The following is a 25871-nucleotide window of genomic DNA, read 5'->3' as shown; positions in this document are numbered from 1 at the left end:
CAGAGCACTGCTGTGTCGCAGAGGCTCAGGACTCTCCGTGCGGCGCTGCTGGGTGCTGACCCGGCAAGCTGCCTCCTCCTCCTCCTGCTGTGGCTCAGGGCGCTCCACACAGCGCTGCTCCGGCCGCCTTTCTACCCCCCCAGGCCCCAGCTGTTTGTTGGCGCTTTGTCGGCGCGGCGCTTCAGCAGCAAGGTCCCGCTGCTGGGTCCCGCTGGCTGGGGCGCTCGGCGGGCCACATGACGAGGTCTGGCGGGCCGGATTTGGCCCCCGGGCCTTGTGTTTGACACCTGTGTTTTAAAGTGTCAATTCCTTCCTTTCACTCACCCCATTATATTCCACTCGCTGTTCTGTTCAGGGTGCCGAATTTCAGGGTACAGAAGGGTTCTCTTCTTCAATTGAATATATTTGCAGGGATTCTTATTGTCTAAAACAATTCTCCCCCCTAACCCTGCCTCAGGAGGAGAGTCTTTAGTCAGTCCTCGGAGATATTCAAACAATAAAGTTTTTAGCCCCCGGCACTGGGATTCCTCCTTAAGCTGCTTCCTCTTTAAATCAGTAGGGGGGAGATCGGCTTCCGTTTTTTAAATCTCACCCCCATTCCAAATCTCAAATCCAATTTTAAATCTTTGAGTCCTTTTTACTCACGGTCTCTCAATTTCCTGACTTCTTCTTTTGGAAAAATCCAGCGCTCTCCAGGAGCTTCTCCCTGCAAGGGTAGCGATGGCGCTCCAAAATGGCCCCGCGACTGCGACCCTTCTCGCTCCGGAGCTCTTATTAGAGCCTGCCGGAGAGTTGGGGAGTCGGGATTGGGGCGCTGCTTGGCTATTTCTGCCCCCAGAACGCGCGATCTGGGGTTCTTTGGGGTGCAGCGGCGCTCCCGCTGCTTCCCCCTCCTTTGCAGAGACGGGTCGCCTCGGAGCTCGAGACGGACCCCCAAGCGGGGATTCAAGCCCCAGCAAGCATGGCCAATGGCCTGAAATGAAGGAAGCTGTAGTTCAGGGCTCAGAAGTTCCCACACCTGGTGCAGACAAAGATAGATCAAGGATCTGATTCAACACAAAGCAGCTTTATAAGTTTTTCCATGGTGCAGAGAGGGGACTATTAAGGCTATGTGGACCAGATTCTAGCCTCTTGGGTCAAATTTGTAAGGATGACAGGGCCACCTATCTGTCGATCGCCTGATGCCACTGTAACATCAAGGGACTGGGCACGACTTTGAAATCCCAAAATCGGGACACCAAAGCACCTGAGGATGTCAAAGCACTCACCAGTACGTTTCCGAGCACAATTCAAAGTGTTGGTGCTGACCTTTAAAGCCCTAAACGGCCTCGGTCCAGTATACCTGAAGGAGTGTCTCCACCCCCATCATTCACTGAGGTCCAGCGCCGAGGGCCTTCTAGCGGTTCCCTCGCTGCGAGAAGTGAGGTTACAGGGAGCCAGGCAGAGAGCCTTCTCGGTAGTGGCACCCCGCCCTGTGGAATGCCCTCCCAGCAGATGTCAAGGCAACTATTTTACTTTTAAAAGACAACTGTTTAGGGAAGTTTTTGATGTTTGATGCTGTATTGTTTTTAATATTCGGTTGGAAGTCACCCAGGGTGTCTGGGGAAGCCCAGCCGGATGGGCGGGGTATAAATAAATTATAATTATAATTATAATTTTCCCCAGGCTTCACAATTGCACTCCCTGCAGAGGACTCATGCAGTCGATCCATCAGGCTTTGGGCTGAACTGTCGAAGCCTGTTTTCTCTTGCCAAAGCCCAACCAGGAGTGTACTTCGAGGCTCCCAGTCATGCCCGACATCACATATTATGCCGGCCGTGGGGTGTGTGGTTTAGGGGGGAAACAGCCTCACCGGTCCATTCTGAACCTCTGTCAGTCCAAGTTTGGTCCGATGGCCAGACATTCCTCACCCCTGATATACTCAGTGGTGGAACTTTGCCCCTGGAAAAGAATCTCTCCCCGCAACATATACCTGTAAGGAATTAGCTAAAGGTAGCTCTGCCGTGACAACCACGTCTTCCTTCTCTGATGTGATGGTACAACTCACGAGCTGGTATCCAACTCCCTCGCTGTCCTGACAGAGAAAGAGCACAGTTATATTTCAAAACAGAGCGGACCCATAGGAAGAGAGACTATAATTGTGCACAATGCGACTCCACCTTCACTGCAAACTTTTAAGATGAGTTGTTTTTATTTAGTTCTGAGTCCTTCGTCTCCTGACAAAAGGGGGGGTGGGACTCGCAACAGATAATTAAAAAACCAGCTTTGCTTTCACTGGATTTCTGCCTCAGCTCATTAATCACTGACCGGTAATGAACTTGGGGACTTGGGCCATCAAAAGGCACCATTTCTCTGGTAACAATTTGCAATGGGCATTTTCCTGGTAACAGAAGCAGCCTTTGATTGTAACCCACAGATTTTGGTTGGTAAAAAAAAGTCACCTATTAATTACATTTGAGTTTGTTTGCTTTGAAAAAACTAAAACTCCTGGTTATTTGGGTTTTTTTCACTCCGGTTTAATTTCTCTGTCTCCCCCCACCATAGCTGCCAAGTTTTCCCTTTTCTCGCGAGGAAGCCTATTCAGCATAAGGGAAAATCCCTTAAAAAAAGGGATAACTTGGCAGCTATGCCCCCCACCCCACCAACTTTTGTACTTTATGACTTTCTTGTATGCTGCCTTCTTGAGAGGCAAAAGGGCAGGAGTGTGATCAGCAAACATGCTTCTTCCCTCCATAGCCCTATTTTTACCTTTGAGTCTGTGCGTTCAAGGTCCGTTTTGCACAATGTGGTATTCTGATGAAAGAGGAGAAAAAAATTAATGAAACAGGGTTGAGTCCAATGTTGGTCATACTCTGAGTAAGCAACACGGAAATGAATGGGGATGGTCTAATTTCAGCTTCACTGAGTTCAATGAGTCTACCAAGAACACTTAATTAGATACAACTCATAGCACTTAGGCCATGTCCACAATATACCTTTAAACACATTCCTTATCTAAAAGAATTCTGGGAACTGTAGTTTGTTAAGACCTGCTGTGAATTGCAACTCTGTGAAGGGTAATCATTTGAGGGAAACAATGTTTGAGTGTGCTTTATATGTACAGAGTGTGTGCAGTATTAAAGTCATACAGATTTCTGATTGTATACTGTTGCCTCTTTTAAAATAATAAATGTACCCAATGTTAATCCTACTCAGAGAAGACCCACTGAAATTAAAGGACTTAAGTTAGAACCTGCTGCTGGATCAGTTAGAGCAGGCATCCCCCAACTTTGGCCCTCTAGATGTTTTGAACATACTTTTTATTAATTTTACAAAATACAAAAAAACAAAAAAACGGTACATACTTAAACCCCTTTTCCACCTCCTTCCTACCCACCCACATGGGTCCTCCCCTGCCACAGAAGTATCCCATGTATGTGAACAGTCAGAGATGGTCCATTTTATGCTTGGATTTCTGTCCTCCTCCCCCTCCCCTGACCCCAAAGCCCCCCCCTGCCACCAGGGAGCTCCAGCAAACCAGGGCAGTACGCAGGAGGACATCCATCCAACCATCTATTGTCATACCAAAAAAAGAGAAAAATAGAAATAGGAAAAAAGGGAAAAAAGAAAGGGCGGAAAAAAAGAAAAAAACAATACAAAACAGAAAAATTTTTCTTGCATTCATAGTTGTAAAACCATATTTTGTGGGCTTCCCCTCCCCCCCCTTCCCCGGTTTTCATCCCTTTTTTATCATCTGCAACAGTTTCTTACTTTATAAAACATCTGGCCCTCCAGATGTTTTGGACTACAATTCCCATCTTCCCCGACCACTGGTCCTCTTAGCTAGGGATCATGGGAGTTGTAGGCCAAAAAATCTGGAGGGCCGCAGTTTGGGGATGCCTGTGTTAGAGCCTGATGCGAGCATCCCATTTTAACACTGGTATTGAAAGCCATACTAAATCTGCAGGCCCTCCAATATTCTTCCAATGAAAATAGGGACGTCCTATTCCATAATGATAATTTTACTATTTATACCCCACATATCTTACTGGGTTGTCCCAGCCACTCTGGGCAGCTTCCAACATATATAAAAACATAATAAAAAACATGTAACATTGTTTTTTTTTTAAAAAAAACTTCCCTATGCAGGATTGCCTTCAGACAGCTTGGGGATCGGATAACGCCATCCTCTCCAATGAAAACAGGGACATCCTAAGGAAAAGTGGGACATTCTGGGATCCAATCAGAAACCGTCAGGACAGCTTATCTAAATCAGGGGTGTCCCTGGAACACAGGGATACAGTACTTGGTCTGAATCTGACAGTGGAAGTAGCCATCATAGCTTGTGGCCAATTGAAAGCCTGTGATCTGCCATGAATTTGTCTTAATCAACCAAAGGGCCCACAGATAGGAACACAAGCCCTCTTCACCAAAAAGCAAAAAGAAGGAAGGAAGGAAGGAAGAGAGAGAGAGAGAAAGAAAAAGTGTTTTATTGCCACCCTGTAGTCCAGAATTCTTATGCCCCTGTTACAAGTATAGGGCTGATTCTAGCAGTACCTTTTGCCACTAATAATAAATTGACTGAGTTTATTTGGATTCTTCCTTTCAGCAGTGAGTTGTGAGATGCTTTGGGGAACAACAAACATCCACCTCTTATAAAAATACAATCAATTTGTGTATGTATGTGTGTGTGGGGGGGGGGAGGCAGTTTACAAAACAGACCAAGGAGGTCAAACACCAACAATTTGGCAAACACAGAATAAATTTGGTACGTATTACAAAACAAACACACACACACACACACACACACACACACACACACAAAAACCCCACATATTGACTTAAATACGTTTGTACAGAGGAGAAAGAAAGTTAGCAGATGGTAAAAGTTCCAGCTCCTGGTGCTTGTCTTACTGTACACCAGGGACCTCGGCAGCCTGGCTTTAATTACTTGGTTAATTACATGTTTATTTGAACAGTAGTGATAAACAGCTGATACAATGCTCAACCATATAGTTTATGGTGAGCTCTTGGGGAGGCAGCTAATGAGAAACTTTATTTCTAATTATTATCAATTTTCAAATGTATCATTTCAAAGGGCATTAACTATTTATGTGCCTAATGCGCCACCTATTACAGATTGCTGTGTTTGGAATTCATTTTGGTAGCCGCAATTTAAAAATTACACTGTGCAAAGCAATCCTGAGGGGGGTGGAATTCATGGGGGAAACATTAGTGAGGATGCAAAGGCAGCTGGATATAAACGTTTCAACCGGCATTCTAAGGTGGTTTTCTGTTCTGATGATGAATTCATATTTTTTGTTGTGTACGGTTTTTCTTTGAAGTTTATGCACACTGCTTTGAAATCCTGAATATTAAGAATATAATATAAATATAAAGAATATAAAATAAACGGGAAAGAAATATTTTATTTTTTCAGCGTTACCGTAGTTATACTCAAGAGTTGACCCATAAAAAGGAACGGGCTTAACTTAACGTCTATTAATTTCAATGGTTCTGTGCATTAAAGTACATACCACCCATTATATTTTTATAATATACTTATAATACACACACACACACTACTTTTAAACTCACACCTCAGTTTGGAGCAGAAAGAATAATCCCGCCACACACCCTCAACTGAACGCAATTTCCCCTGCCTGACCCCTCAAATGGCGAGCACAAACCCAAACAGGACGCTAAGGTGTAGAGCGTCGCCCCAATTCCCCTTTCCTCTAGGGGCCGTCAAAGAGGAAAGATGCGCGGGGCGGCACTCGATCTATACCATAGAGACGGGGAAGGCAAGACAGTACAGTAATGGAAAGGAGCAAACCACTGCCTCTCCCCGAAAAATCTCGCGAGAGCTTGGGCCGCGCGCCGCCGCCGCCCCCGATTGGCTGCGGTGGCCGCGGACGCCTCTCACGAGGGCAGCTTTAACGAAAGTTTCGCCGGGGTTCTCGCGAGAGCTGGATTTCAAATGGTGGCGGGCGCGCCGAACTTCCCTCCGTAGCCTAGCGAAGGAGAAGGAACCCGCCCCTCGAGGGGCCCGCCCCCTCGCCCGCTTCCGGCAGACCACTTCCCGTGTGGGGTGAGAGACGCTCGGGCAGGGCCTGGTTCCGCTCGCATGGAGCGGCCTGGGGCCCGGCTGCTGAGGACGTACTCGGGGCTGCGGGGGGGTCCGGGCCGGGCCAGGCCGTGCGCGGCCTCCGCTGCTGCCGCTCGCCGGGCTGGGCTGAGGCGGCTGCCCCCTCCCGTCCCCTGGATCTCGCCCCCGGTGGACCGCAAGCGCATCTTCAGCAGCAGCTGCTCCTCCCTGTCCTTCGAAGAGGCAGCCTCCTCTCCGTCCTTCGGAGACACGAGTTACCTGCCCTCCAGGAGGGTCCAAAAGGCCCAGAGGCAGGAAAAGGCCCCCGCTGCCCCCCCTTCCTCTGAAGACTCCGATTTCCTGCCCCCCACCAGGAAGGCCCGGCTGCGCAAAAAGCCCCCCGCCAGGAAGGGCACGGCCAAGAAGAAGGGGAAGGGGGCCAAGGAAAACAAGGCCCCGCAGGGGGAGCTTGGGGGCCAGCCTGCTGCCGGCAACACCTTTGTGCTCCCCACTCCGCTGCGCAGGAACATCACTCAGCGCCGCCGGAAGCCTGTCCAGAGAGGGCTGAGTATACGGTTGCCTTTGCTGTCGAGCACCCCCGAGCTGCCGTGTCTGGCGAAAAGGGATTTGGAGGAAGAGGGAGGAGAGGGGAGCATCCTGCGGAGCAGCCCTGTCTCTTACGCCCGCTGCTTTCACCCCGAAGATCTGCAGGAAGTGTTGCAAGAGGACTGCTGTCGTGGCGGCAGTGATGGCCTCCCTGAGCTGAGCTCGATGAAGATGGATGGGGATTCCAGGGAGATGGGAGGCAGCTTGGAGCTCTTCACCCTGGAGGATGTCCCGAGTCTACAGCGGAAGTCTTTGCACAAGAGTTCCCAGGTTGAACCTCTGCCCATGACGTTGTTTCAGCCGCACTGCAGCAGCTCACCCCATACACTGTTCAAAAGCAGCTCTGCCTTGCAGTCTTGCAATTCCTGCAGCGAGACGGGTGCATCTTTGCAAAACAGGGAAGGGCTCACAATCTCGCCGGGGTGTTATGTGGTCAGCCCCAGTCGTCTTCAAAACCCAGATGCAGATCATGGCCAGAGCCTCCCAGTGTCACCAAAAAAGCCTCTTTGTGGTGTTTTCCAGCTACAAGCCAGTTTGCATGATGACAAGATTTCCCTCTGCTTGCCAAAAGATGCAGCACCTCTTGCTAACAAGAGGCAGCGTGTCTCAGTTCAAGCACGCACCAGTTATCCAAAGGCAGTTGGTGAGCTAAACGGAGCGGTCTCGGAAGAAGGGAATGGTAACATAAAAGACTATAGTAGCCCCCAGCTTCAGCCCACTGTGCTCCTGGACAGTCGGGTGGTCCCAAACTGGTTGGCTAGTCAGTCCACCAAAAAACAAGCAGTAGTCCAGCTTCGACATGCCTTGCAGTCAGAATCTCTCTGTGGCCTATCTGAGACCAACAGAAAGTTGGTCCCCACCTGTAGCACCGTAGGCACGGGTCGAAAAGCTTGCATCAGCGGATTCAGTACCAGTCGATGGGGACAACAAGGGAAGCTTGAGAAAGCAAGGCAGAAGAGAAACTTGGGGTGGAAAAAGCAGGCTGATCCTTCCCTCCTTCAGAAACACCTGAAATGCCAGAAAATGGAAGACTATCTTTCCTCGTCAATTCTGTCTCCAGAGTGCTCATTCAAGAAATCCAGCTTGTGGCGCAGGATCCGGGCTTCTTTTTCTCTCCACAAAAAAAAGATCATCCTGTCTGAGGCGGAAAGCTTAAGCAGCAGCATCATTGCCAATACTACTTTTCCTTCCGTGACGGAGACTCCCAAGACCCCCTTCACTAGAAAACTGGGCTACTCTATAGCCCCTTCCTCCTCTATGGTCCTGCTGTCGTCCATGAACTCTTCTGCCACACCAGAGATGGTTCTAACAGATGAGGAAAAAGTCTACAGGGAATGTAAGCAAGACAGCCCCATCTCCTTTGAGGAATGCATCTCCCCCGATAAGATGCAAAAGTGTGAGAAAATTGGAGAAGGTGTTTTTGGGGAGGTTTTCAGGACAGAAGGTGAAAGGGGTCTCACAGCTTTAAAAATAATCCCCATTGAAGGGAGCGACCGAGTCAACGGAGAACCTCAGAAGACCTTCGGCGAGATCTTACCCGAGATCATCATTTCAAAAGAGCTCAGCCTTTTGGCAGATGAGGTGGTTCACCAAACGTCTGGGTTTATCTCCTTGCATTCCATTCACTGTGTCCAGGGCAGCTACCCTGACCATCTCTTGGCTGCCTGGGATGAATACCACAGGCTGAGAGAATCTGAAAACGACCGGCCAGACTTCTTTGGAGACCAGCAGCTCTTTGTGGTCTTGGAGTTTGAGTATGGAGGCATGGACCTGGAATACATGCGGAACCGGCAGCTGAGCTCTGTGCTGGCCTCCAAGAGCATCTTGCACCAAGTCACAGCTTCGCTGGCCGTGGCTGAGGAAGCTTTGCACTTTGAGCACCGAGATCTCCACTGGGGCAATGTGCTGGTGAAGAAAACCACCTTAAAGGAGGTGAGCTTTACGTTGAATGGGGAGACCCGCACTCTCCCCACCCACGGCATCCTTGTCAACATTATTGACTACACCTTCTCCAGGCTGGAGAGGGATGGGTTAACTGTGTACTGTGACCTGTCCACCGATGAGGAGATCTTCCAAGGCAGAGGTGACTATCAGTTTGACATTTACAGGCAGATGAGAGAGGAGAACGCAAACAGCTGGGCTGACTACTTCCCCCACAGCAACATCTTGTGGCTTCACTATTTAGCAGACAAACTTCTGAAAGAGGTGTCTTACAAAAAGAAGCCCACAACTTCCTCCTTGAAACAAGCACAGAAGCAGCTCAAACGGTTCTCTGAGGAGGTTCTCAGCTTTAAGTCTGCCACAGATTTGCTGAACACAAGCAATTTCTTTCAGTGACTAAACTGAGCCTTGTGGTTGTCGAATGGTGAAACTTTCTGGTGCTATTGTAAGCATGCAGGTATTTCTTATGATTTATGCATATAATAAAAGATAAGGTGTTTTCTCTCTCTTACCTTTTACTTGCACTTTTGGTCAATTGCAGTGGATCTTCAAAATAATTGGTTTGTGTTTTGTCTTAATAGATTTCAGCCTAATTTACACCTCCCCTCCTCAAATTGCTTTTAGTTCAAAATCATTTTAATTCCGAATTTAGGTCCATGCATTTTTAATTAAAGCCTTTATTTTAAATCTTTTTTAAAAAAAAATCTTGCGGGATTTTATCCTTCAATGTTATAGTTCCTTTTAAAAAATAATATGCATACTGTAGAATGCACTTGCTAGTATTAAACTTGTTAAGAGCACTGCTTTATATTGGTAAAGATTTATATGGCGTCCAACTTGTATGTATGTATGTATGTATGTATGTATGTATGTATGTATGTATATTTTTAATGAGTATTTTTGTAATGATTGGAACAATACAGTTTGTCTACCATAAATTGTACCCCACCCATGTCTCTTTTGTAGGACCCTTGAGGTTCAGGAGCTCTCCTCTAACCCCCCCCCCCCGGCCTAGTAAACCCAGAGGTCACATACTGCAAATGAACTACGTCAGTCTAGCCAGGTTTTACTTTATCCCCAGGCTACAGAAAAGGTGATGTTCTACAATTCCCATCATCCTTAGCCACGAGTCATGCTGGTTCGACTGATGTTGTAGTTCAGCAACATCTGGATGGCCAGAATTTCCCCAAACACACCTGGGGTGAGGGGGGTGGTGAGCTACAGCTGTGTTGGGATAACAGTGCAGGGTGGTCCATTGGGGGAATGACAAAACTGCTCCCCCAACCTCAGTCCGCCCCCTACCAGCCTGCCTTCTTACTTCCGTTCAAATCAGGACTTGGTGAAAGAGTGGGAAGGTTTGAAGGATTATATAGGAAAGTACTGCTCTAAATTAGATAATCTGCTATAGATGGAATGTATAAAGCGCATGGGAAAAGGAAGAGAAAGAAACAAGATGAAATGGATATATGAGTTAACAAGATTCAGACACAACTGAAAACCTTGAAATAGAAAAATTAAGAATGAGACCACACAAGGGTGAGGGGAAGTCAGTGGGGGGGGGGATTGGGAGGGAGGGGTTTAGAGATCTATCGATGACTGGTTATTTGGTTATTGTTACTTTTCTTTTCTGTTTCTCCTTGATTGGTAATTAGAGTATATTTGTTTATTAGTTTATGTTTTGTAAATTTGAAGATGTATGAAGAAAATTTAATAATAATAATAATAATAAAATGCAGTGGGGCAGATGCTGGCACTGTGCTATCATCCCAGCAGCTTCATATCTTTATAGCTATACTCACACGTGGTGTTTGGTTTTGTGTTTTTTTTTAAAAAAAAAGTGGGAGGAAACCAGAAAACGTACCTGCACCCCTGCCGCGTTCTTTATGCTTGCAATCTGGCGGTTTTCTATGTTGACAGGGACCCAGATCCGCAACTCAAGCTGTGCCCCAAATTGGTTCCCTGTGATCTGCAAAGAATTTTTATATTTTTGAATGAAGGGTAAAAACACCGACATCAGGTAACAACGAACCTTAGGGATGAGAGGAAGAGTACGGCGGCTTTGTACCTACATTAAATGTGAATTGGGTGCTGGGAGAGGTTCTTTCATCCAGGCTCACATAGACATTTGGAAGCTGCCTGTGGACAAACATTTAAAAAAATAAATTAATTGGACAGCTGTTTGATCATTGCAAAACAAAAACATCAGCAGCACACAAGGAGCTAACCCAGAATTAGTACCTCTGGTTAAGAACTTTGCTTCAGGATGAGAACAGAAATTGTGCGGCGGCAGCAAGAGGCCCCATTAGCTAAAGTGGTACCTCAGGTTAAGAACAGTTTCAGACCTCCAGAACGAATTAAGTTCTTAACCTGAGGTACCACTGTATTTCAAAGTGTTGGTGCTGACCTTTAAAGCCCTAAACGGCCTCGGTCCAGTATACCTGAAGGAGCGTCTCCACCTCCATCGTTCTGCCCGGGCACTGAGGTCCAGCGCCGAGGGCCTTCTGGCGGTTCCCTCGCTGCGAGAAGCCAAATTACAAGGAACCAGGCAAAGGGCCTTCTCGGTAGTGGCACCCGCCCTGTGGAACGCCCTCCCACCAGACGTCAAAAAGAAAAATAACTACCAGACTTTTAGAGGACATCTGTGACGGATTGGTCTGGTTGGCAATAGAACTCCAGGGTATAAAGAGTTAAACCCCAACCTCCTAGATAAACGACGGACTGCCAGGAGTTTAAAAGGGATGGGAGGCAGTTAATTCGGTTGATTAGGAGAGGGTTGTGGGAGTTGAGAGGGAGCGAGGGAGCGTGTGGGTAGGAGTAGGAGATCTTAAAGTGTTCTGAGGAGTTTTCTGGAATTACATTATCTAGCCATTGTTAAATGAAACTAAGAATATGATCTAAGCCTGTACACATGAAAACATTACGCATTTAAAAGTCCTCTAGTTTAAATAAAGCTTTCTTAAATGTTATATTAAAAGTGGATGTGCCTAGTTATTCCAGCTACGTATCCCAACTCAAAGGGGTTGTGACTGTAGGGAGGTGGTTAGACTAAACCTGGGGAGCAGGAAAATAGTTTAAAACCTCAAGGTCAAGCCCAGGGAAGACAAGTGCCAGGAGGAGGCGCCACAAAGTAGCAACAGGCTGTGGAGGTGAACCTTAGGTTAAAAAGGGAATCCTTACAGTGAGCACAAGGTGGTTCCTGATACACTTGTCGGGAGTTAGAAAGGGTACTGAGCCGCGTTACGGCAATTCGATTACTAGCAGACCCCAAACTTAAACAGGCAGTTTATTTGGGGCATAAGAAGGATAGGTGCGTTGTTTAGGGAATAACCTATTTCCTTCAACACTCTGATAGAGTTATACAAAGGGAGGTACGTTGCTTTTGGGTGGGATCCACACATATTAGGTGGGATCATTGAAAGTTTTTGTGACAACGCCGGGACTGTCATAATAAGTGGTGACAACGTCCTGGGTTCGTCGCAACATCTGAAGGCAGCCCTGTTTAGGGAGGCTTTTAATGTTTAATCAATTATTTTATTTTTCTGTTGGACGCTGCACAGAGTGGCTGGGGAAACCCAGCCAGATGGGCGGGGTATAAATAATAAATTATTATTATTATTATTATTATTATTATTATTATTAGGATCTGCCCACACACACCAGAGGCTGTTCGACTCCTGACTTGTCACTGGCCAGGCTGCTGGGAGTTATTTTTACTACCGTTTTGTTTTATTTAACACAATAAGCAACTATTTTACTTTTAAAAGACAACTGAAGGTGGCCCTGTTTAGGGAAGTTTTTAATGTTTGATGCTGTATTGTTTTTAATATTCAAGTGAGCAATATATCTTCCACAATGTCCAAATCAGATTAAAGGATGTTGAAAGACAAAACATTGTGGCAGCCGCAAATAGAGTTTGCTCCCCCATGGTCTATGATTTAAATATCTTAGATAATAGGGTCAACTATATTACAAAGCTAATAATCCCAGCCCAACGTAGGGCATTTATGCTAGCCCGACTGAATGTATTTCCCTCGGCATTTGTCAGGGGTAGATATCAGAACACTCCCAGAGGCAAGAGATACTGTAGATGTTCTCTGAATGTGCCGGATAGTGTAGAGCATATTCTCTTTCATTGTCCACTCCGCAGCATGCTGCGTGAACGTGTGTTGTCCCCCCTTCTGGGTGCTCTGGCACCGCAGCATGGTGGAAATTTTGGATTCTGCCTGTCTGACATTGATCATAAGGTGACTGTGGGAGTAGCTGAGTTTTTGGCAGCAGTGCCTCAAGGAGTAGTTTAATAGGAAGAAATCTCAGATTATATATATATATATATATATATATATATATATATATATATATATATATACACACACATACAATTAGTATATGCAGTTTACTGTTGCCTCTTTGTATGTATTTTAAATACTTTTGTATGTGATTCTTTTTCTTGCGATTCTATTTGTAAAATGCCTAATAAAGGTTTGATAGTAATAATATTCGGTTGGAAACTGCCCAGAGTGTCTGGGGAAACCCAGCCAGATGGGCGGGGTATAAATAATAAATTATTATTATTATTATAATCTATAACCACAGCCTAGGGCTTGCCGATCAGAAGTTTGGTGGTTCAAATCCCTGCGATGGGGTGAGCTTCCGTTGTTTGGTCCCAGCTCCTGCCCAGCTAGCAGTTCGAAAGCACGTCAAAGTGCAAATAGATAAATAGGTACCACTACAGTGGGAAGGTAAACAGTGTTTCCATGTGCTGCTCTGGTTCACCAGAAGCAGATTCGTCATGCTGGCCACATGACCCGGAAACTGTATGCCGGCTCCCTCGGCCAATAATGCAAGACGAGTGCCGCAACCCCAGAGTCGGTCACGACTGGACCTAATGGTCAAGGGTCTCTTTACCTTTTTATATACAGTTGAAGGGAGGGGAGAAACAACCCTCTAACATTTGGAAAAGCAGAAAGTAAAACCTTAAAATTACCAACTGAAAATGGGTTTAAGGCAAAGGACTGCTAGATGTTTAAGTCCAGTCAAAGGCGACTATGGGGTTGCAGCACTCCTTTAGCTTTCAGGCCGAGGGAGCCAGCGTTTGTCCACAGACAGTTTTCTGGGTCATGTGGCCAGCATGACCAAACGGCTACTGGTGCATGGAGGACTGTGACGAGTGCCATAGCGCACGGAAACGCTGTTTACCTTCCTGCCGCAGCGGTACCTATTTACAGTATCTACTTGCACTGGCATGTTTTCGAACTGCTAGGTTGGCAGGAGCTGGAGCGGCAACGGGAGCTCACCCCATTGCAGGGATTCAAACCACAGACCTTCCGATCAGCAAGCCCAAGAGGCTCAAGTGGTCTAGACCACAACATTCAAAAGAGGATCAAAATCAAAAAGAGCTTAAAAAAATTAAGCACAGCCAACTGCCTAAGTCCTGTCTCATTCGTTTGTGTCCAAAGAGACATTCCGGTTTTGGTTAATCCTGAAGACTCGACCTGGTGAGGATGGCGTTCATGGAGTATTTCACACCCAGGGAATGGTCTTCTCTCAGGGCTGTGCTGTTTTTGTTGGCACTGTGAAAATCAAACAGATGGGCTGTATTATTTATATTCCACCTCTTTCCCCAGAACAGAACTGTTACCTTTCTGCGGTTACCTGATGACTCTAAAACAGCCTTCTCCAATCTAGTTAGTGGCCTCTGGAGATTCCAGCTCACCCACCCACCCCATTTTACTTTGGCAATGCGCATTAATAAAACACCAGGCATAAAAAAGTAATGCGCCGAACATGATCATTTGCCCTGTCTGAGTCAATAGTTTTCAGCAGAGACTGACCACTTACTTGGTAACGTTAAGCATGAAATTAGCGGATCCTGTGGGGAATTTTTTCCCATCTAGTTGCCAGGTCACTGAAAAATTTGCCTGTGCAGCAAATGAAAGGAGAGAGAGAGCAAGAGCAAGAATTAGATAATGAGTACTTAAGCAAAATAATCAAATCCTGGACTCCTTCCACTTTTAAGCATTGGTGGGCATAGCTTCCAAGTCTCCCGTTTTTCGCGGGAAGCCCCCATATTTTAAACCTTTTCCCGCTGGCAGCCCGGATTGGAAAAATCCCGGATTTCCTACCTGCCAGGGAGGCTCCATTTTGGGTCCTGGCGCCGCCCGATTTCCGGTGCCCAGACATGGGTAGCGCGGCACCGGAAGTCGCTTCTACGCATGTCCGGACATGCGTAGAAGCGACTTCCGGTGCCGTGCCGCTGCTGATCCCACATTTTTCAGCGGGAGACTTGGCAGCTATGTTGATGGGCAGCCTTTGAAACAGCTGTTTGGTTTGACTCTCACATTGGTACATCTGGCATTCTGAGAAAGCGCTGTGGGTACGGCGTATATCAATAGTCTCACGACCGCCTGAGCGGCTGGAATATTTGGCAAACATTCCATGATGTCATGCAACAGCCCAGCCAATGACTGGCAGGGGGTGGGTGTCAAAGGCAACAGGCAAGAGGATCCTAGGAAGCGGTTGGACGTGTGCACAAAGGAACTTACGGTAGATTTCTTGAAGATCGGGTGTCCAACCTTGCAGCGCAGAGATGAGAATAAAACAGAGACTGGCTGAGGTGCGCCACAGTCGACAATGGAAGAGGAAATCTGTTGAGACATGGGGGGGGGGTAGGGCAGAATAGGAATCTTCCTTCAATCCAGAATGTGCCAGAAACCTTTGATACTGCGTGCACCTGAGGAAATGGCTAGGAACTTGAGACATTGCCTTATACCAGGGTCAGACCCTTCAGCTGTCTGTTCAGCCCATCACCCATTCCCACCACCCTTCTGAGTAATACCCCTCCCCACCCTCTGACTATACATAAGGGTCTGGTGACTTCTGTTTCAGTGTATCTGAAGAAGTGTGCATGCACACGAAAGCTCATACCTATGACAAACTTAGTTGGTCTCTAAGGTGCTACTGGAAGGAATTTTTTATTTTGTTTTGTTCTGACCAGTAGCAGCTTTCTAGGGTCTCTGGCAGAGAAAGAGCCTTTCCCATCAGTTTAACTGAGTCAGTCTATTTATCCATCTATGTTGACCGGCGCATTTCATACCTGGAGATGCTGGGACTTTGAGCCCGGGACATTCTGGGCGCAAAATAAAGTGAGATTCCTGTCCTCATGATTCTGAATAGGGACACAGGAATCTTCCTTTTCCCATGTGAGACCTTTAGTCATAAGGCTTAGTACTGTCTGCACTGACTGGCAGTGGGTCTTTAGGCTTCCCAGCAAGGAGTCATATCTACATAGAGATGCCAGGGATTGAACCCTGGGGCTCTGCCAATGTGCTAAAGCCCCCCTAGCCGCTCAAATTGGGGTACAGAAGACAGTTAAACCCTGGGAAAGTTCAAAGAAAGACGTGACCTCTTGGACGCTTTTAAAATGGAGGTTTGAAGGGTACAGCACAACCAGAGTCGTCATGTGGGAGTTGTCGCCACTGTTGGACAAATAGATTTTCATTGCCAGTTCCTTGGTGGAGCCAACCACCAGCTCCTTCCTGTAAATGAAATAAGAGATGCTTTTTCAAGACCTACAGACATTGTAAAAAATGAATAATAGAATCATAGAGTTGGAAGAGACCACAAGGGCCATCCAGTCCAACCCCCTGCCGAGCAGGAAACACCATCAAAGCATTCTTGACATATGCCTGTCAAGCCTCTGCTTAAAGACCTCCAAAGAAGGAGACTCCACCACACTCCTTGGTAGCAAATTCAACTGCCGAACAGCTCTTACTGTCAGGAAGTTCTTCCTAATGTTTAGGTGGAATCTTCTTTCTTGAAGTTTGAATCCATTGCTCCATGTCCGCTTCTCTGGAGCAGCAGAAAACAATATTTCTCCCTCCTCCATATGACATCCTTTCATATATTTGAACATGGCTATCATATCACCCCTTAACCTTCTCTTCTCCAGGCTAAACATACCCAGCTCCCTAAGCCGTTCCTCATAAGGCATCGTTTCCAGGCCTTTGACCATTTTGGTTGCCCTCTTCTGGAAATGTTCCAGCTTGTCAGTATCCCTCTTGAACTGTGGTGCCCAGAACTGGACACAGTACTCCAGGTGAGGTCTGACCAGAGCAGAATACAGTGGTACTATTACTTCCCTTGATCTAGATGCTATACTCCTATTGATGCTGTCCAGAATTGCATTGGCTTTTTTAGCTGCTGCATATGGCGCAAGGTCTCGTGGCATCTTAAAAAAAACTTAGCACAGGGGCTAAGAAGCTTTTGTCAGAGAGCCCAGATCAGCAACATCCACAAACGGAAGCGAAATTGGGATCACCATGATACCACCGTGAGCCCAAATCGTCATGAATGCATGATAAAAAGTATGTCTGGAAAGGGACATTTCTGGTTAAATTTATGCGCTGCCTCTACAGCATAGGCTCAGTGAATGGATTTTACTTCTCCCTGTTCAAAGTGGGGTGGGTCACACCATCTATGAAAAGCACTTTGATACCACTATAAATAGTTATGGCTCCCCCCCCAAGAATTATGGGAACTGTAGTTTGTAAAGGGAGTTGTTAGGCAGCCGCTATTCCCCTCCCAGAGCTACAATTCCCAGAGTTCCCTGTGAAAAGGGATTGACTGCTGAAGCACTCTGGGAATTGTACCTCTGTGGGGGGAATGTGGGGCACCCAAGAACTCTCAAGACCAGGCATCCCCAAACTTCGGCCCTCCAGATGTTTTGGACTACAATTCCCATCTTCCCCAACCACTGGTCCTGTTAGCTAGGGATCATGGGAGTTATAGGCCAAAACATCTGGAGGGCCGCAGTTTGGGGATGCATGCTCAAGACCTTCAACAAACTACAACTCCCACAATTCTTTGGGGGAAGAAGCCATGAGTAGTGGTAATATAGCACTTTGAGTGGATGGTGTGAATATGCCCCAAAATGGGGTTTTCGTTCCCGATCTGATGGCCAAAAGCACATTACAAAAATAAAAAAACAGCATTCAAAAGACTCACTCAGTTTCAACAGCTAAGCTCAAGCGAGGTGTACAGACGGACTTGTCACCACAGTCTTCCATGACTGGCAGCTGATAGGGATGTGGGGAGTCAAAGGGACAAGAAAAGAGTATTATTATCATCTTTATCACTGTGGAAAACTCTTGAAGCCAGCCAGAATCCAAGCAACTCAACCCTTCCCAAAAGGAGAATGTGAATGGCCCATGTTAGTCCTTCTCAGAGTAGACCCACTGAAATTAATGGCCGTAACTCACTTAGGTCTACTTTGTGTAGAAGTTGGTTGGCTACAACCCCACTGTGTGTGTCATATCACATTTCCAGCCTCACAACAGTCCTGCAAAGTAGGCCACTCTGAGAAACGGTGACATTTTTGTTTTGGCAAGCCTACCCAGATGCTTAGAACGTTGAGGCAGTTTTAATCTGTTTTAAAGCATGACTGTTGTTTTTCCTTGATTTTATTGTTTGATCTTTTCGTAAACGCCTGAGGTGTTTTTAAAAATAATAATAATAATCAAGCAGTGTATAAATTTTATGAAACAACAAAATAACAACAACAACAACAACAACAACAACAACAACAACAACAACATGAACCCAGTGAACTAATTGCTTTATATTCCGTTTGATGCTGGAGCCCAGAGTATTCTTATATCAATGGACAGATATACTGGGGGACATATCTAGATGGCATCAGATACCTCGTTTTGGTATCTGTTTTTTTTTTAAAAAACTCCTTAATATTGCATATGGAAGACAGTGGTGTCTACCAGGTCCCCCCTTTGGACTGGGATTCTCTTGGTTGGGAAGGGCACTTTTGACGGCAGTTTGGTTTCTATGCAAGCTCCTCCTATAATATTTGGCCAGGGCTCAGACAGCTCAAACAGCAGCCAGAAAACTGTAAGTGGGACCACATTAGACACTTATCCAGGTGCCTTTCTCTGGTGGAATCTATAAAAAAAGTTTGCAAAAATCATTTAAAAAAAGTTTTGGAAAATATATTGAATTTTCCATAGCTCATCATCGCCATCTAGTGTCACATTTGTATAATGCACTTTACAACACACTTAAAATGTTTTATTTGCAGTGTAGCTGAGTCCTCAGTTTAACCTTCAACACCACACAGAAGCACTCTGCCACAAATTAACAGATTATCATCATCATCATCATTAGACAAAGGTAAGCCCCCTACAAAATCATTATCTATATCTTGTTACCTGGAAATCCACTTTAGGTTTCTGACATTTATCAAGCATAGGCTTGGGGTGGTCCAGGACTTTCCCGTCAGGGTCATGAAGCTCGTAAGTGAGGCGGAGAGTAATGTCGGAGTAACAGTCATCAGTGCAGGGCTGATATTGAAGTTGAAAAAGGGACAGATGAAATTGCAAGCAAGCCGGGCAACGGTGCGGAACCTCCGGCCCAAGGGCTGAATGCGGTCCTCCAGATCTCTCCATCCGGCCCCCGGGACTCTGCCCAGACCACAACTCCTCCCTAACCACACCCTCTCTCCTCAGACAAAACCTCTCACGAGCCCACCTTGGCATCCTCATTGAGTGCATTTTCCTGGCTGGAAATGTGCCTTTAATCTGCCTTTTTGCTTGACTGGATGGAGAGAGACGCGAGTGGCCGCTTCCTTTGCTCCTATGATCAAATAGTCCAACCTAGCTGAACACAGCTTCCTAGTTTTATTCATGATCTGGTCAAGCTCAAGACCCAGCTCTTTTTAATCATCAAAGCATGAGGGATGGGTGAACCTATCGTTTTTTTTTGTTTCTCTCACTTTGCAATTTCCAAATTATTCAGCATTTTATAGTGTGAATTTCTCTTAACACACCCATTTTTGTATGCAACTCTACACAATTTTGCATTCCCTCCCGTCCTCCGCCTCCCCCATTTCCGTATGTCGTTTTCACTAATACGTGCCTGTTAGTGCATGCATTTTTGTAAACAATACTTAGCCGGAAAAGTGCATTGCAATATTTTGAGAAGTGTTTTTAAAGGATGTCTGTGTTGCAGTCCAAATATTGTTTAGGAGTCTGCAAATTAGGTAGGTTTACCTTTAAACATCAAATGAATAAACTTCCCCCCTCGTTCCAACAGAGCACACAACATAGAGCTCTTCGATTAAAACTAAAAATAAGGTGCCAGTCCACATGGTTCTCAATTGAGAATTAGTTGAAACCACAACACAGGAAGCTGCCTAGTGCTGTGTCAAACCGCAGGTCCATTTAACTCAGTATTGTCCACATTCAGTAGCAGTGCCTCTCCAAGTTTTCTTTCCCAGACTTACCTGGCGATGACAACGGGAATTAAACCTGCCTATGGCATATGGCGGGACGCGGGTGGCGCTGTGGGTTAAACCACAGAGCCTAGGGCTTGCCGATCAGAAGGTTGGCAGTTCGAATCCCCGCGATGGGGTGAGCTCCCGTTACTTGGTCCCTGCTCCTGCCAACCTAGCAGTTTGAAAGCATGTCAACGTGCAAGTAGATAAATAGGTACCGCTCTGGCGGGAAGGTAAACGGCATTTCTGTGCACTGCTCTGGTTCGCCAGAAGCAGCTTTGTCATGCTGGCCACATGACCTGGAATCTGTACGCCAGCTCCCTCGGCCAATAACGCGAGATGAGCGCCGCAACCCCAGAGTCGGTCACGACTGGACCTAATGTTCAGGGGTACCTTTTATGGCATATGGCATACTAAAGATGAAGAGGGTAAAGGGTTGGTGATACAATGGGCCAAAGATTTTGGATATAATATTCTGTTAGAATCTTGGGAATAGCTGTGGAAGTAAGGTATTAATTTCACTGCATGCAATGCACTTAAAGAAAATGTCGTGACAATGATGTATAGATGGTATTTAACACCACCAAAACTTGCCAAAATGTATAGGACAAGAACTAATGAATGTTGGAAACGTAAAGAAAAGGAAGGTATCTTTTACCATATGTGGTGGACTTGTAAAGAAGTAAAGGCTTCCTGGGAAATGATATATAATGAGTTTTAAAAAATGTTTAAAAACACTTTCGTTAAAAAACCAGAAGCCTTTTTATTGGGTACTAGTGTCATTCAGCCCGCTTAATAAACGGGTGCTAGAACATTAGGCCTTTCTCCCCTCCCTTTCATCCCCCCCGTTCCCAAACCCCGCTAAAGTCCCCCCCCTTTTTACCTTTACAGCCTGGGCTCGGCTGGGGGGTGCGGGGGGTATTTCTTCCTTTACCCCCTCCGAAGCTTGTGTTTGGAGTGCGGATCCCTCCCCACCCTGTTTTCACGCGCTTTTTGCGCCTGCCGTTTGGTTCCTAATTTTCCCCCGTCAATAGCGCTGCTGCTGCCAGGGCCCAGTGGCCGAATTCTGGCTCCTGGACGGCCCGGGCGGCTGCTCCGGGGTGAACGCCCAGTTTTTCGGGGTGGGTGGGGGTGGCTCCCGCTACTTTTGTTGGCCTCCGCGGCTGTTTTTCAGTCGCCTGCTGTGTCCGGGAGGGAGCTTTGCCGTCCGGGGGGGTTGCGCCCGCCCCGGCGCTTTCTGAGGGTCCCGCGGTTGGTGCTGAGCATTCGGTGGCCTCACCGCGCCTTTCCTGGCCGTTCCGGCCCAGCGGGGCTCTCCCGGTTGCTTGCGCTGTTTGGGCCTCAATTTTGGGCCTGTTAGTGAGGAGAAGCCGGGGCCTTGATTTTTTGGTCGTCCCGGCTTCCTCCTCAGGCCCTTGGGCACGTTAAGAGAGGGCCGGCCCTGCTTAGGGGCCTTGTTGCCTGCTCCTGCCTTCCACCTGGTGGCCTCTGTTTTAATTGCTTATTGAGCCAGTGCAGGGCAGAGGGGTGGGGGGTGGGGTGGGGAGAGCGTGTGTGTGCATGTGCGTGCAGTCTCTGCGTCCAATCCCTGTGTCCCTGGGGCACATGCTCAGTAGCGCGGAAAATGGGACACACGGAATCTGGACGCAGAGACACAGGGACTTTATTATATAAGATAGTAGGTGAAGAGATATGAAGAAAAGATAAAAGATTGTTTTTTATGTATGCAAGAACAGCAGCAAGAACTCTTTTAGCCCAAAAATGGAAACAACAAGAAGTACCAATGAAAGAAGAGAGGCAGACGAAGATGATGGACTTTGCAGAATTGGCGAAGCTGATGGGAAAAATCCGAAACCAGCACGATCAAGTATTCCAAAAGGACTGGAGTAAACTTATATGATATTTGGAAAAACATTGTAAGCAATTAACATCACTAGCAGGGTTGTCTGAAAACTTGTAATGAGAAATTTTCTCCCTTTTTATACTTATTTAAATTTTGAGGTATTTCGTTATGAAATTAATCAGATTTGAAAAATGTATAAAATGCTGGACATAAAGGTTAATTTTGAAAGCCAAGAGACGGGAGGGAGGGAAGTGGAAAATAATGATGTGGTTTTATATTGTTAAATTGAAAATTAATAAAAATCATTTTTTTAAAAAAAATGAACCTGCCTACGGTGCTTCTTCTAAGCTGAACTACAGATCAGACCCCACAGAACATTCTCTAGGCAGATAGCACTGGGCAGCTCAAATACAGTTAGCCCTTCCCTGCTGATTGTCCCCAACATTTGATACTAACAGGAAGATTGCTTCTAGACATGAAGGCTTTGTTTAGCTAGTGACAGATCTATCCTCGATGCACGTGGACTTTGCAGTAAAGATGGTGCTCTCAGACCAACATTTATGACTTGGGGGGGGGGGTCCTCCACCACGGTGCTCCACCGTCCCAAAACGGCAGCCGCTGCGTAGAACTCGCTTTCTCCTTGCACTCACCAGGACGTGGAGCTGCAGTTCGGGACAAGAATTCCCAATGTAGGAGGTGTGGCTGCTGCTGGAGACTGTTTGGTCCTCAAACTGTACCCTCTTCTTTTCCATCTGAACATCTAAATCCACAGTGTAGCGAAGGAGGAGGTGGGGCAGCCCTAGGAGAGAGAAAGAAACTCTTGGCAGCGAGGAGGATGGTGAAAAAAGTCCAGGGATTATATTATTATTATTATACTACCCTATACCTGCAGGTCTCAGGGTGTTTCACAGGATAAAATCACAACATAGAAACACAAAATGTGTAATCAAAATAAATACAAGAACAACCTAATGTACAGTGGTACCTTGGTCCTCAAACTTAATCCATTCCGGAAGTCCGTTTGACTTCCGAAATGTTAGAAAATCAAGGCGCAGCTTCTGATTGGTCCAGGTGCCCCGGAAACAACAACCGACAACCGCATTGGACATGCAGCTTCCAGAAAACATTTGAAAACTGGAACACTTACTTCTGGGTTTTTGGTGTTTGAGAACCAAGGCGCCACTGTAAACCCCCCAACACGTTTTAAAAGGGCGCTGAATGAATAACCTGCAACCTCCTACAGAAATGTGAACAGAGTTTAAGAACTGGGGTAGGGGTGTGTGAAAGAAGCAGAGAGAAATCGACATGGGAGATTCATCCCAAATACAGAGTCTGAATGGAAAATGGGAATGAACTGCCCCTTTGCTGTGACCTCCAACTGTAGCTTTGCAGAGCTGTTAGAGTACTTCACGCCGGCAGAAATATAACTTCCTTTTTGTTTGCCGCTAGGGAAAAATTAAGTGCCAACCGTACGGCACAGCTGCTGCCGCTGCTGCGGTATCCCTGTTGGGCTAAAGATAACCATTGCTAAAATGCTTGTTATGTGGATGTTCATTACCTGACTGCACGGTCCCAGGAGGGGAAGCCCTATTGAAGCACAATCTGGCCGTAACGACGCCGTCGAAATGGACTATTCTCCCCGGGGTAAAATGCATGGTGGGTTTCAGTCGAAGAATTGGCCTGGAGCTAAATGGAGGAAGAGGGAAAGAAAGATAGGCTTGACTTTAAAATCAAACCCCAAAGGCAAATGGGAGCATAATATTTCAAGGATGGCTACCTTTCTTGGCTGCCTCCGCAGAGTGCTCCAAATCAGCGGCCGCCCAGGTGATTATGGAGGGAGCAGAATATGGTTGGTATTTGGGCAGTGAGCTGGGGAAGTGGAAGGGGCAAGGGTGGGGAACCTCTCGGGCCAAATGTGCCCCCCCCCGGGCCTCTCTACCTGGCCCTAGGTCTCGTCCCTCACTGGCCCTGCTTCACATCCTCCTTAAGTGGCTTTGCCCAGCTGGAAATATGTCCTTGAACTTTGATAATGCCTCTTGCTTGTCTGGATGGAGGGTAGAGAGGGGTGTGCGTGTACAAAATAGCCTCCTATACAGTAGGGCTGGGCGATTTCTGGTTTTCAACATTGGAATAAATCACCAGCTAAACATCACAATATACTGATATATCACGCTATCTGTAATAAGGGTGGAGCTATGTAGAGGCATTGGCTGGGTCTGTCTGTCCCCCCCCCCAATTGTGATTTTTTGCAAAGCACACAGACATCCTGATTTGCAATATATTTGCCAGGTCGAAAATGATGAAACCAATACCATGATATGGATTTGAAACCGGCTTTAGACGATACATCGTCTAGCCCAGGCATCCCCAAACTGTGGCCCTCCAGATGTTTTGGACTACAGTTCCCATCATCCCTGACCACTGGTCCTGTTAGCTAGGGTTCATGGGAGTTGTAGGCCAAAACATCTGGAGGGCCACAGTTTGGGGATGCCTGGTCTAGCCAAGGCATACCAAAATATAAACTTAGTTGGTCTTTAAGGTGCTACTGAAGGAATTTTTTTATTTTGCTTCGACTCAGACCAACACGGCTACCTACCTGTAACTGGTCTAGCCCTAACACACATCCTGATTTGCAACATATTGCCAGGTCAGAAACTATGAAACTGATATCCCAATATGGACTTTGAACACGCTTTGAGTGATATATTGATAAATCGTCCTGCCCTACTGTGCAAAGATGCGGGTGGCACTGTGGGTTAAACCACAGAGCCTAGGGTTGGCCAATAAGAAGGTTGGCAGTTCGAATCCCCGCAACGGGGTGAGCTCCCGTTGCTCGGTCCCAGCTCCTGCCAACCTAGCAGTTCGAAAGCACGTCAAAGTGCAAGTAGATAAATAGGTACCGCTCTGGCGGAAAGGTAAACATCGTTTCCGTGTGCTGCTCTGGTTCGCCAGAAGCGGCTTTGTCATGCTGGCCATATGACCTGGAAGCTGTATGCTGGCTCCCTCGGCCAATAACGCAATATGAGCGCCGCAACCCCAGAGTCGGTCACGACTGGACCTGATGGTCAGGGGTCCCTTTACCTTTACTGTGCAAAGATAAATTTTCAATCCATTGCTCTGCCTACTTTTACCTCTGCCCACCCCCCACCCTGCCCCAAAAGTTGATCGGAATGGAAGGAGGTGCTTGGGCTGAAAGACATTCCCACCCCTAGTCTGGGAGGGTGGGAAGGCTGAAAATTCTCCATCCAGAGGGGTTTCTAGTCTCTCTTTCCTCCAGGAAAAAAAGATCCAAAGATCATTACTGCCTACCGGAGCAAAGTAACAGAACCTAATGATCCAACAATAATGTCTGGGAGACCGTCCGAAGTGAAGTCCAATCCACCAGCCACGGACCTTCCAAAATACATGAGTCCAGGCGGACCGGTTTGAGCAGCTGTTATCCTCTGGAATCAGAAGAGGGAAATGGAAGAAGGGGTACAGTTGGTGCAGTGTTTAGTGTGCTGAACTAGGGCCCTGGAGACCAGGCTTCAAATCCCTAGTGATGAAGCATACTTGGTCTCTCGGACTAACCCACCTTACAAGATTGTTCTGATCGGCTATCGGGAACAGTGTCCGGGCAGACATCACTGAAACATCTGGGAAAATCTGGACACATGGCAACCATATCAACACTGTCTTTTTTGCGATTTCCCTTAAAAATAGGGAACTTTGGGCAAAACTGAAAAAAGCTCAACAGCTTTGGCCAGAACAAAGCCCAATGAGTTTTCAGTGCTTGATTTTCACTTTTTGAAATATGTCAACCCTAGGTAGAACCACAAACACCACTTTTGAGCTCTTTTAAGGATAGAATTGCAATAATTAATTATATAATGGAAGAGGGTTTCCCTTTCATGGGATAGTTCAACGGGGCGCTGTGAGGGACTAGCCAGTGTGCCATGAGAAATGCAAAGAGTTTTCAGAATAATTTAAAGCCCCGCTCAAGGCGAACACAAAATAACCCACCGGCAGAAGAGGCTACCCGGTCTGACTCTGTGTGAGTCTCTGGGCTCTGGGCGTCCCCCTTTCCAATTATGAGAAACAAAAGGGAAGAGGGATATCTCTAGATAGCCACTTTAAACAGCCAGAGCTCCCCC

General features: G+C 46.7%; 2 protein-coding genes across 3 annotated transcripts in view; one reads left to right on the top strand and one right to left on the bottom strand.

The window, feature by feature from the left end:
• ITGAE (integrin subunit alpha E) overlaps positions 1 to 25871 on the bottom strand; it is a 68605-nt gene that overhangs the window by 6110 nt on the left and 36624 nt on the right. Inside the window, exons 17-29 of one of the 2 annotated variants that reach the window (XR_009558590.1) lie at positions 25048 to 25181; positions 23297 to 23424; positions 22389 to 22537; positions 18832 to 18963; positions 17618 to 17688; positions 16017 to 16149; positions 15157 to 15258; positions 14453 to 14532; positions 14107 to 14184; positions 10684 to 10750; positions 10476 to 10580; positions 2749 to 2793; positions 1973 to 2069 (exon numbers count right to left, since the gene is read on the bottom strand). Coding sequence is in view for 1 of the 2 variants with exons in the window: in XM_060283081.1 (XP_060139064.1) it covers positions 1973 to 2074; positions 2749 to 2793; positions 10476 to 10580; positions 10684 to 10750; positions 14107 to 14184; positions 14453 to 14532; positions 15157 to 15258; positions 16017 to 16149; positions 17618 to 17688; positions 18832 to 18963; positions 22389 to 22537; positions 23297 to 23424; positions 25048 to 25181 (1326 nt within the window). In the remaining variant the exon portion in view is untranslated. Of the gene's footprint in view, positions 1 to 1972; positions 2075 to 2748; positions 2794 to 10475; positions 10581 to 10683; positions 10751 to 14106; positions 14185 to 14452; positions 14533 to 15156; positions 15259 to 16016; positions 16150 to 17617; positions 17689 to 18831; positions 18964 to 22388; positions 22538 to 23296; positions 23425 to 25047; positions 25182 to 25871 lie in introns of both variants that reach the window. The other variant, XM_060283081.1, reaches the window with a different exon arrangement.
• Positions 6029 to 10155, top strand: HASPIN (histone H3 associated protein kinase). Its single transcript, XM_035139806.2, has one exon. The coding sequence runs from the start codon at positions 6107 to 6109 to the stop codon at positions 9008 to 9010; it is 2904 nt and encodes a 967-aa protein (XP_034995697.2). The 5' UTR covers positions 6029 to 6106; the 3' UTR covers positions 9011 to 10155.

This window comes from Zootoca vivipara, chromosome 15, assembly GCF_963506605.1.
Source record: "Zootoca vivipara chromosome 15, rZooViv1.1, whole genome shotgun sequence".
Lineage (NCBI taxonomy): Eukaryota > Metazoa > Chordata > Lepidosauria > Squamata > Lacertidae > Zootoca > Zootoca vivipara.
The sequence above is the reverse complement of the archived record's forward strand: the minus strand, read 5'-3'. Positions and strand labels throughout refer to the sequence as shown.

Bases quoted from the DNA above. Each gene is read 5' to 3' on its own strand.
- HASPIN (XM_035139806.2), top strand. From the start codon at position 6,107: ATGGAGCGGCCTGGGGCCCGGCTGCTGAGGACGTACTCGGGGCTGCGG.